Consider the following 12,608-nt stretch of genomic DNA (forward strand, 5'->3'; position numbering starts at 1 on the left):
GTGCTCCCCAATTCCATCTAGTCCAGAGAATATAATGACATGCACATGGAGGGCATCATTCATGTGAATAAGCACCTAGGGTCTAAAAGAGGTTGAGCTACAGTGTGTCCACAACACGGGCAGGGTGCTCTTCCAGGGGATCCTGGTAACAAGTATCACCAGTTGCTACAGGTGTCCTATTCCTGGCAGCACTGAGTATAATGCTGAGGATACAGTAGGTGGTTAACAAGTGCAAATTAAACCAGGGAGTGTCTTGTCCATGTAGTTTTGGAAAGCTGGTGGAGGGCGGGTAGTGGGAACTTTAATTGCATCATAACCTTAAATTACTTTCATCATACAGGTATTTCTGTGGTACATACAGAAGAATCTGAAATTTATAGAGTTAACAGGCATTTATGAGAAAATAGACCAGTATATTAAATTGAATAAAATATATGCCGCTGGAAAAATTATCCTGGAGTATTTATCAATGGCATGGGTGTCGATCCTCATGCTCACATAGCTGCTCCTCTGGCTTTTCCTCTGGGGGGAGCTCCTCTCCGAGGCCAAGGTCAGCTGCACCATCATCTTGTCTGGCTTCTCTCCATTCTCCGGTATGTAGTTGCCCAGGTCATTAACCTCCCCGTCACTGTAGCTGCCGTCCAGCATGACCCCGCGTGGCTGGGGTATTCCACAGGTGCAAGGAAGCTGCGAACACAGCAAACACACACTGGGATGCGAGCTCAGCTCCAGCTCTCAGAAGAAACCACATGCCAGTCGGGGGTTGCCTTTTCTAGTTTCTTTTATTCCCAGTGAGGGGCGGGGCATGGGAAAATAACGGTGTCGGCACTGCAGACATGCTAAAAGAGCAGGTGTCCTCTTTTGTTCCAAGTTTGCGGAGCGGAGCAACTCTGAGGGAACATCACATCGTCTCAGAGACCAACCCCTGAAGGTTCATGATCAGATAATTGTCCTGTTCTCCCTGAGGTCATAAACTGATAGGAGCCCCGATAAGAATGTTTTCAGATAACATTACGTGTGTGTAGTGTGATCGGGTGGGGATTGAAACGTATAGCATTGTGGAAATAGTTTAGTCCTACTTAGTTCTAGTTCTCTGGAGGAAATAACCATTTGACTGCAGACAGGAGGAAGAAAGAAAAGCTGGGTGGGAGGGAAGATGATCCCGGGGGTCACATATGAAAGGAAAGTTCTTAGAATGGAGAATGTGCTTCCCTGGAAGTTTTGTTTATTTGTTTGTTTGTTTTTTTAATTACACCTCTGGGTTCACAAATACTTGTTTCACCATGTTGAACTGTCATCTATTTTTAGCACTAAACAATGAACACCTCCATGATTAAAGGGACTTTGTCTTAATTAACTTGGCTTAGCTGCTGGTATGTGATAGGTGCTAAATAAATATTTGAAAGACTGAAAGATGTAGCCCAGGGTAAATTTCCCACTGTTTTAACATATTATTTTGTTTGCTTTTCACACCAACTGGTGAAGTAGGTGGAGGAGGGGGTGTCACCACCCCAATTTACAGAGAAGGTTTGACCTGCTCACGGTCCTGAGCCGGACCAGGCTCTGTCCCTGAGCAGACACCTCACTTGTGATAAGGTCACCTTCTCGCGCAGCTTCCGCTCCTTGCGCTCCTGCACGGTGGTCAGGTAGTTGACGGCTGCGTACTCCAGCACCGACAGGAACACGAACACGAAGCTGACCCAGAGGTAGATGTCCACCGCCTTGATGTAGGAGACGCGGGGCATGGAGGCGTTCACGCCCGTGATGATGGTGGACATGGTCAGCACGGTGGTGATACCTGCAAACAGAGTGAGAAATAAGCAGGCGTTTGCCTTTCACCGAACCCCTGGGGGAGCTTCATGCCTCTCTTCTTTGTCCCTTCTGCTCCTTGTGCCTAGAAATCTCCATCTCTGCCCCTCTGTCTAGCAAACACCGAATCATCTCTCAAGATTTAGCCTTTTTTTTTTTAAGATTTATTTATTTATTTATTTGAGAGAGCGAGAGCAAGAGAGAGAGAACAGAGGGAGAGGGAGAAGCAGACTCCCCGCTGAGCAGAGAGTTTGTCATGGGGCTGGATCCCAGGACCCTGAGATCACTACCTGAGCTGAAGGCAGACTCTTTACCGACTGAGCCACCCAGGCGCCCCTAAAGATTTAGCTTTTATGAAGCTTCTCCTGTTCCTCCACCTCTCATACTTACCCATTCCCCCCCTCCACATACTCGTGACACCTGTCTCACCTTGTCCTTCTGTAGAGAGCCCACCCTAGATATTTTTGGCGGCAAGATATTTATTTCCATTCAATTGGTCAAAACAGAGATTTATAGGGGCACCTGGCTGGCTCAGTCAGTAGAGCATGCGACTCTCAATCTCAGGGTTGTGAGTTCAACCCCCTACATAGAAATTACTTTAAAAAATAAAATCTTAAAAAATAGTAAATAAATAAATAAAAACAGAGATTATATATACAAGCAGGTATATATGTGTTTCTTTATTTTATTTTATTTTATTTTATTGAGAGAGAGAGAGAGCATGAGAGAGAGGAGGGTCAGAGAGAGAAGCAGACTCCCCGCTGAGCAGGGAGCCCGATGCGGGACTCGATCCCGGGACTCCAGGATCATGACCTGAGCCGAAGGCAGTCGCCCAACCAACTGAGCCACCCAGGCGCCCCTATATATGTGTTTCTTATAACTACTTCTCCAAAAAGGGGAAAAAGTGCACTAGGTATATTTCAGTACTTGTGTCCTTGTTGCTGGTGTAGAATCTTGCAGTCCTGGGCCTGTATTATCAGCTGTGAGAGCAATTCTGACAACCATCCCCATGCTGGACCTGGCTGCGCATTCAGCAATGTTGACTTGAGGATGCAGGGGTCAATTTTACCAAGAATGATGTTAACCTCATTTAGATTTTTAAAACATAGATTTTTAAAACTAGAATGTTTGTTTATTTAGCACAGTAACTGTTCAAGCTATAGAACAACTGTTAAAGGACAGGGCATTTGTCGGGGGTGTTTGCCTGGGATTTCAAATTACGCTCAGAACATTTGCTTGGCAAATACCAAATCACAGGGGAATGGGGTCACCTTAAGGGCCAGCTCCAACTCAGTGTCACTAAAATCTGGGGGGGGTCACCCTCCCTCTTGAAGCCTCGGAACCATCTGAGCGATGGTGATGTGACTGAGTGGGTGTGACATTTAAGGTAAGGGAGAGAGTTGATGGCAAATAGCTATTCATGAAATGCTTACGGAGTAGGGATTGTCAGACCTGAGTATGTATAAGAGTTACCGGGAGACCTTGTTCAAAATGTAGGTTCCAGTCCTTTCTCAGGGATTCTGACTCTATACATGTAGATGAGACATAGGATTCTTCATTTTTAACAATTTCCCCCAGAGATTCCATTGCAAAGATCCCTTGGGCCTCCTTTAGAGAAACCCTGTTATAGAACGTGGTTTCCCTATGTAGGTAGGCAGAAAAAGCACCCACACACCAGGACCATTGACCCCAGAACATGGTTCTAACAAAACTAAAGGTAGGTTGTTTGCATGGGCACTCGTGGGGCCCTGGAAACAGTTTTGCCACATAGGGTCTTAATAATGGCATTTTACCTGTGAATCAATAACCTGGTGTTTCCAAGTTATCATGCCAACAGGGGTTTAGAAACAATTTGAAATGAATGGTTTCATCTGGAAGAAATTACTTGTATTTTCAGGTGTCTGAAGGACACACTTGAGATGTTCCTTACCTAAAGGGACTCTGGCGGGCACAGCTCTGCGGTCGATCCAGAAGGACACCCAGGACAGCATGACCATCAGGGTGGCAGGAAAGTAAGTTTGGAGCAAGAAGAAGAAGATGTGGCGTCGCAACGTGAAGTTAATGTACAGACGGTTGTACCAGCCTGGGGGACACAGGAAGAAAAGATCACACACACCATAGCGACTCAGCTCCTGCACACAACCCATTCTATTCAGGGACTCATAAACGCCTTAGACACTTCACTGGAAACTTGCCATACCTTTACAGAGTGGAAGTGAGAAAAACCATGGGATAGAGTGATTATGATAACCGACACCACATGGGTGAGTCCCTCTCAAGACATCTTTGGCCCCTGTCCTGTACGGAAAGGAAGCCCCTTGACAAGTCTATTTAAGACTCTTGTTACTCATCGTTTGGGGCAGAGCCCAGCAATGTCACCATCACTTGGCTGCTTGTTGGAAATGCAGACTCTCAGCCCCACCCCAGATCTACTGCATCATAATCTCCTTTTTTAACAATACTCTCCACATGATTTATATGCATGATAAAGTTTGAAAAACATTTATTTAAACAAGCCCCTTTAGATTTCTTTATGGAGGACAGTGATTTAAAGTTGAAATACCAAGCTAACCCAAACATTGCATTTAGGAACAGCGAACGATCACAGATGCAGCTATGCTTTAGCTCTACCCTTGTGTTCTCTACAAGGAGGAAATACGCATGGAGGCGTTCAAAGGAACAAGAGAAAGATGGAAGGAAAAGGAAAAAGCAGGATAAACCGGGGATGACGAGGACTGAACATGAAATGGAGACTTGGCAACACTAACTTGAAAACCTGGCATCTTGGACAATTATAATGCAATGGTTATCATTGTAAAGCAGTCGCAGAGAGAGACTGTGGAAGTGCTGTAGACTGAATGTGTTCCGCCCCAAATCTGTATGTTGAAACCTAATCCTCCATGTGATGGTATTTGGAGGTGGGGCCTTCAGAAGTGATTACATCATGAGTGGGATTAGTGCCCCTCTAAAAGAGACCCCAGATTGCTCCTTGCGCCTTCCCCCATGTGAGGACACAGCGAGAAGGTGGCTGTCTATGAACTAGGAAGCAGGCTCTCATCGGACACTGACTCTGCCAGCATCTTGATCTTGGACTTCCCAGCTTCCAGAACTGTGAGAAGTAAATTTCTGTTGTTTAGAAGCCATCTGGTCTACGGTATTTTGTGATAGCAGCCCAAACAGACTAAGACAAGAGGAAGTGTCAGAATGCTAAGGATGAAGTGGGGGTCCCCCGAAAACCAAGACTCCTGAGTGATGTGTACAGAAGATGAGATATGCTGGATTGCCATGATATGCTGGGAGTAAAAGAGTGCCCTCTGTTACAGATTAGAAGACTTAAAAGGTTGCACTTCCTGTGCAGTCATGCAGTGTTTGGGCAATAGAAACTACATAAAGAAGGGCGCCTGGGTGGCTCAGTCGGCTAAGCATCTGACTCTTGATCTCAGCTCAGGTCTTGATCTCAGGGTCGTGAGTTCAAGCCCTGCATTGGGCTCCACGCTGGGCATGGAGCTACAGGAAGGAAGGAAGGAAGAAAGAAAGAAAGAAAAAGAAAGAAAGAAAGAAAGAAAGAAAGAAAGAAAGAAAGAAGAAAGAAACTACATAAAGATTTGAATAATATCATCCTGAAGGGTGATTAGTCAAGACCGAGGTAAGGGTTGGAGAGAGCTGTTCACCTCAGGGCCAGAAGGAAGAGCACAGGCAGGCCTCCAGGCAAGGAGGGGTGGCAAGCCCATTCCCACCTGAGCCTGGAAGCTCACAAGGTCATAAAGAGGGCCTGTGCAAGCAGTATAGTTAAGAGAGAATTCGTTCCAGGAAAAAGAAAAAGAGAGAGAGAGATTAGTTGAGTAGGACAGAGAGAATGGAAATCAACAGAGCTAAAACTGAACTGTTTCTTGCCTACAGAGGAGGGGGTTCTGGGAATCCTACGGGGGGTGAGATGTTAGCTGCTAAACTGGCAAAATGATTGGCTCAAACAAACCTCCTCACCTCGCTTATGTTTGAGTCCTTATTAATATTTTCTAGCTTATCACTTCGGTGCTTTGGTGGTGCGCACGAATCACCTCTCCCCCGGTGCTTGCCACCCCCTAGAGCCGACTTAGGATTTCCACGTGGCTTCAAATCCACGTGGCACAAGCTCGGCTTGACAACCAATTCACACCTTCCCTAAAACAGAGGATGACCCACCCAGCCAGGCTAACCCCCACCTGTGCTGCTGTAGAAAGCCAGTTTAGTGGTGGTGTGGAATTCTTGAATGAGGAACTGGGAGAGCGAGATCCGCTCATCTGTCTTTAAGGAGTCGTTGCCTTTTTTCCAGTACAGCATGAGGTCGTCCTCCGTGTAGGCATCTGAAAAGATGGGAGACAGTGTCAGGCACAGGCACGCGGCCGGGGGGAGACGGCCTGTCTGTGGGGCTCCGTGGGAGCAGCTCCTGGTCTCCCACACGAACTCTTGGGATGGTGGTAAGAGAGTTTGAATAAACAAGCCACAGTCTAAACAAAGCAAAACAACATTTAAAAAAGACAACTTAATTCTCCCCAGTCTTCCAGAAGTCATCAGAGCAAAGCCCTCAAGCCTAAATGCTCCTAATTCCTGCAAAAGCGTTCACCCCACAATTCAGCCTGCCATTTATTAGGTTAACACAGATGAAATTGCTATACTTGCAGAGCAGAAATGATGAGATTGTGGCAAAACTGCCTTACAAACCTAGGCTGATTTAGCCCTTTCTTTTCTCCTTCCAAAGTGTAGTAATGCATCCACTGATGCCGAATATCTTTAAATACTCGCAAGGTAATAAGGGCTGCATTCTAGCGAGAAAGGACCCATAAAGTGATGGCCGCAGAACACAAGTCCCTTCTCTTGCAGGCTTCCGGGTGCTCCTACCCAGGGTAAAATCACAGTGAGTCCCCCAGAAAGGACCACGCCCTCTGGCGCTGCCACATCCTGACCCTCGCCTACTTTAGGTGAGCACACACGTTGACTCCAGTTGAGCAAACCTACCTGCAGCCTGGACAGAACTGAGGTAAAACCTAACAGTGGCCAGTCCAGTCTGCTCACGTGTTAAACAGTTCTTTCTGGAGCTCCCGGATGCCCTGTTTCATGCCTCTGTTTTATTCTATGTCTTACCCTTGACCTGTGTGACGGTTGGTTTCATGTATCCACTTGGCTGGGCTAGAGTACCCAGCTAATCAATCAAACACTAAATTAGGTGTTGCTCTGAAGATGCTTTGTGGACGGGATGCCTACAACCAGTTCACTTGAAGTAAAGGAGATGATCCAGGATAATGTGGGTAGGCCTGATCCAATCAGTTGAAAAGCCTTAAGAGCAGACCTGAGGTTTCCCCAAGAAGAAGAAATTCTGCGCGTGGAGGGCAGGCTCAGGTCCCACCTGGGGGTTCCCAGCCTGCCCTTCCCGCCAGCCCGCCCTGCGGATGGCAGACTTACCTCACCAGCCCCCACGCTCGTGCAAGCCAATTCCTTGCACTCAATATCTCTTACTATGTATCTCCAATATTCTGCTTCTCTGTGCATCCTACCTGATGAAACCTGGAAGACGCTCCATTCCCAATGGAGCTGCCTGGGTGTACTAGGGAAAGCAGGGTACTGGAGCCAATGAGTTAAGTCCTTAGTGCTATGTCCTCAGGCAAGTTACATCCTTCCATGTATAATGGCGATAACAGTAACCTTCTTCCAGGATCTGGTGAGGATGAGATGACAGCAGGTGGAAAGCTACTATGGTGTTGGTCCAGGGATTTATTACTCCCTCGGTCCTGGGATTTATTACTCCCTTTTCCCACAATCAGTGCCCTATGGAGCTGTCCATTTGACCCCTGCGTCAACATCCCTGCCCTCCTTGGCCCCAGATGGCTGGGGCCAGGGGATCCCTGACTCATTGCCACAAATGCAGGCAGGCTTACAAAGGTGCACTGTGTCAAAGAGATTCTTCACTAGGGCTTGGTCACCAGCCAGGAAGGGCCAGTGGGCGTGTGCTGGTATTCACTTGGAGGAGTGGGCCAGCAGGAATTATGGGGGAGTCCAGACTGTGCCCACCAAAGGAAGCATTTGGGCAAAGATTGAAAAAGAGAGCAGTTGTGTAGAGAGCTGGAGATGCAAGTGAGTAGTCCTTGACGCTGCCTCAGTCTTGCTCTTCCTGGCTCTTAACCTGTGCAGGGCGTCTGTGTGTGCAGTGTCCTGAGGCCCCTCAGTTGTGCCTGAGGCTCTCTAGCACCACCTATGTTCACCTTGGCAGTTCCCTCGGGCAATTGTTACCAAACTTGTTTTTGCCAAGAAATCTTTTTTTCAACAGAAATCTTATTCAGAGGAACAATAAAACAGATCAAAAATGAGCTCACGCATTGGACGGCAGGTAGAAATAGCTGCACAAGGAGACACACATTTGCTGAGCCCTCTACCCCCCTCCCCAGCAGTTGCCCGGGTTCCCGCAGAACCAAGTTTAAAACCATTGCCATAGAGCATTTAAAATGGTCAATTATGGGAACAGAGGTTTTAGTTTCAAATTTGTTCCTAATTTTCAAAATTACCCTGCACTTGGCTTTAATCTAAAAAAAAAAAAAAAAAATCGCTTGAAAAAAACACTAGCCATGAATGAGGAGCACATGCTGTTCCTGCTACTGAGAGTTAGCGGTGTTGGGAATTACTCGCCATCTGTGTGCTGATGTCCTGGACAGTCTACTCACAGCTTTCAATTTCAAGGGAGCACGTTTGTGTGTCCAGGGGAAATCGGCTGAAGTCCATGTTGCACATTGCAGTCACTGTAACCCTAGAAACAAAAAGACAAAATACAAATTTTCAGAGGCTGCAAAATACAAGTGCAAAATGATGAACAGAAAAAGGCTCTGCTTCCTTCCAATATAACTGCCTCCTTATAATTCATAAGCCAAGTGTCAAGATTTAGATAGTCATTGTAGTACTCTGGGTTTTATGTTTAACTCCAGAGTGTCTCTACCAACTTCTATCAGATTCAAGCATATTAACGAAGCAATGGTCTCAATCGATATAAAAATGGGAAATAAAAACTCTTATGACATTGTTTCTTAAAAGAAACCATAGGACCATATATTGTTCTCTGGTTTTAGATAAATTCAATTTTTTTCTGTTCTTTTATTGATTTTACCCATATTCAATATTTGTATACAACATATCAGAAATAATATTAATGAAACCCTTCTGCCAGTGGCCAAATTGGGCACTTTTTTTTTACAATGTTGATATATTTATATTGATAATAATATCTCCTAGTGGGCATTGGTGTTTTTAGTGGATAATTCCATGGAGATCATAGGATAATGAAAAGACACTGAAAACTTTTTTGTACCAGCATGCAAGCACTTGCTGGCCTCTGATGGTTTTGTTTCAGAGTTTACACAGGAAAATGGGCTCTGCATCAAAGAATAAACAAACACAGATCATGAGTCACAGACGAAAGATCTCCTGTCCCGTGGGGAATCTCATGGCAGGACATGAATAACAGTTATTGGCTGATACTGAACAAACTATTTTTCCTTCAACCAGAAAAAAATTGCTATGTGTAAGTTGTAGAAACTGTCTGGATGATTCATGGCCAAAAGGGAAAAAAAAAATCACTTTTAATTGAAATGGAAATTTCAAGGGAAAGAGCTTTCTTGAAACTGAATTATCCAAATATCTGCTTTATTTTCCCCATTCCAGTTGAGTCTGGCATAGTTGTAATCTGAAAAGGATTGTCTATTGCTGGCAGCTGGGTAGCCTTATCTCCTCTGGAAATCCTGATAAACAGGGTGGATTGAGTGGGGAGGAGTCAGGATGGCAGCTGGACCCCTAATGGGTGGGCTTCTGTTTCTACTATGCCTAATGGCATCCCCAGCAAGAAAGAAACTAGAACCTAAGTTTGGTGACTTAGAGCTAATGAAATCTCAAATGTAGGAAGTTTTTGCTATCAACAAAAGGATTGAATATCTCTTCTCTTTGCATCAGGAACAGATATTTTTAGAATCACAGATATCAGACTGGTTCTTTGCACCCTGACTTGATGTTTTTCCAACTTGTAACTCACACACCACACATTAAGCACAGTTTGTGGTTTAATCCATACTATGTTTATTTTTGTTTCCCCATGTCTCTTTAAATTGATTTATTGGGGTGCATCTGGATGGCTCAGTTGGTTAAGTGTCCGACTCGTGATTTCAGCTCAGGTCATGACCTCAGGGTAGTGAGATCGAGCCCTACATTGGGCCCTGCGCTGGGTATGGAGCCTGCTTAAGAGTCTTGGGAGAGAGCTGTGGGCATGCCATGAACCTGACAAATCTTTTCCTCTGCCCACAATCAAGGCATCTTTTTTTTTTTTCACTTAAATCAAACAAACCTATGATTTCATTTGCGATGAAAAATCAAAGCATCTGTTTTTAGCCACAAGGAGGCTCACTGACAACTTTGATTCTGAACACACAGGAGGTTTTCCACTTCCTTGTTTGTTATGTAGTGCTTCTGTGATCACATCCAGCGGTGTGCTGGACTAGACTTCATCTGGCTCAGGAAAGCTGCCTGCTAGATTTTCAGGAAGTTTGTAAGCTGGTTGTTCAACAGAGCCATTATTTTTTTTAAAAAAGAGTTTATTTTTAGCAATCTCTACACCCAACGTGGGGCTTGAACCCACAATCCCACGATCAAGAGTCACCCGCTTTACTGACGGAGACAGCCAGGCGCCCCTAAATATAGCCATTATTAAAAATTAAATTATATAAACTCAAGCAACTTATATTTAAAACAAGCTAATAAATACTCAAAACTCATCACTTCTTAATTATTTTACTATTATTGATACGCCCGAGGTTACATCTATAATGTTTACTTGGTGGAAAATACTAACAGTGTGCTACTATGCATTCTTCCCAACTCTGCATTGAGTGACAACAGGTTGGTAGTTTGAAGTCAGCTGTGATGAGAGTATTTACACTACAGAAATCAGCAAATGCTACAAATCTGGGCTTGATTTATTGTTTTGTAGATTGTCTAGAATTAAGAAAGCAGATTAAACCAAAAATGTGTTATATCTTTTTGCTATACTATATAAATAGTATAAAAAATTAAGGATACAGTCTTCCAATATTTAAAAGCTATTATCCAATTCAGCAAGGAAGCTGCTATGTCTTTGATGAATGAATGAAGTTCCTACATAGTCCTTGGCTGTTTCATTTTTGTCTTACTAAAGTAAACAAAAATAGGGGCACCTGGCTGGCTCAGTTGGTACTGCATTCGACTCTTGATCTCGGGGTTGTGAGTTAGAGCCCCATGTTGGGTGTAAAGATTACTTAAAAAAAATAATAAAGCAAACAAAAATATCAACAATCATTTATCCAATCTACACTCATTTGTAAATCACATAATCACAAAAATGTTTATAAACATTTATTCATAGCATGATTTTATAGAATTATTGTTGGCGATAGAATTATAAAAAATAATAGTAGGTTATATGTCAATTATATCTCAATAAAACTGGGAAAAATGGGATTTTATAAGAAATATGAAATCATACTGAAGTTGTAAGTGTATGAATTTATAACAAAAAGTATTACATATATTGTTTCACTTATAAGTCATGTACTCTACAACCTTTGTATCAGCCATGTTTATAATAAGCTTATGTACACATATGTATGCATACGTTCACCCCAGACAACCAGTAGTTAAATATTTACCAGCATACCAGTGGTCACGTGCATTACGGTCTAGTCTTGTGTGTCCCTGGTGATGCCATCAGGTTGTGCTGTTTTGTGGGTGGTTTTTGAGCTTTAGGATGTCTTGACAGCCTGCCTCAGATGTGAGGACTCCAGGGAAAACCAACCCAACATGGCTGGGGGAAGGGACTGCACCTCCTTGACCCTCCTGAGTACTTCTATGGGGGGGGAGGCATTTTAAGCTGTGGAAAGGAAAACCCCATACCTCAACTCTGAGCCTAGCAACTAATTGCTTTAGGTCCCAAGCCAGGGTGGGTATTGAGGGGTCATCATAAATATTCCTTTGGAGGGTGGGGGCAGAAATTCAGCTTCAACATTGCCATCTTTGACCCAAAAGATACACTGTGCCACTGTCCAGGCATCCCGTACTTAGACACTGGTGTATGGATTCGTCTTTACCGAAACAAAGTCTTTAAAACTGAAATACACCAGGGCGCCTGGGTGGCTCCGTTGGTTAAGCGTCTGCCTTCAGCTCAGGTCATGATACCAGGGTCCTGGGATCGAGCCCCGCATCGGGCTCCCTGCTCAGGGGGGAGTCTGCTTCTCCCTCTCCCTGCCCTCCACCTGAGCTCTCTCTCTCCATCTCCCTCTCTCTCTTTCTTGAATAAATAAATAAAATCTTAAAAAAAAAACCACAAACAACAACTGAAATGCACCATGAGCCCAGCACAGGCGGAGTAAATCAGCAAGCAGAGCCCCTTCTCCTTGAAGGCCTGCGGCTCATCTGCACACATCCATGCCCCCCCCTCCCCGGGGAAGGGGGGCACCATGAGTTTCTAAAGCTGGCCGAGCAGTGAAAACCAGGCTGTGGCGCCTGTGTTTAAGGAAAGCTTCTCCAGGTCAGTGATTAACGAGCGCTTGAACATTTCTAAGGCATCTGCGCTCATAAGAAAAAAAGACTGTATTCTTCATATTTAAAAGTGATGCTCAGAATACCATTTAAAGTCATAAAGCAGCCCGGGATTTCCAGTTTTTCAGTAGGACACTGTGGTGAGAAAGGATACCAAACATGCCTGTGGCTGGTCAGGTCAGCTAAGAGAATTTCTCCTAGCCCAAGTTCTAAAATAT

The 12,608-nt window shown here is 44.6% G+C and overlaps 1 protein-coding gene across 1 annotated transcript in view; it reads right to left on the reverse strand.

Moving 5' to 3' along the window:
- Positions 1-393: 393 nt before the first annotated feature.
- The window catches only part of GABRR1 (gamma-aminobutyric acid type A receptor subunit rho1), a 35,037-nt gene continuing 22,822 nt past the window's right edge, over positions 394-12,608 (reverse strand). Inside the window, 5 exon segments of the mRNA XM_081829362.1 lie at positions 394-687; positions 1,602-1,798; positions 3,740-3,892; positions 6,012-6,152; positions 8,502-8,584. Of these exon segments, the coding sequence (XP_081685488.1) occupies positions 394-687; positions 1,602-1,798; positions 3,740-3,892; positions 6,012-6,152; positions 8,502-8,584 (868 nt within the window).

Source organism: Leptonychotes weddellii, chromosome 8 (assembly GCF_054177405.1).
Source record: "Leptonychotes weddellii isolate Sample4059 chromosome 8, ASM5417740v2, whole genome shotgun sequence".
Lineage (NCBI taxonomy): Eukaryota > Metazoa > Chordata > Mammalia > Carnivora > Phocidae > Leptonychotes > Leptonychotes weddellii.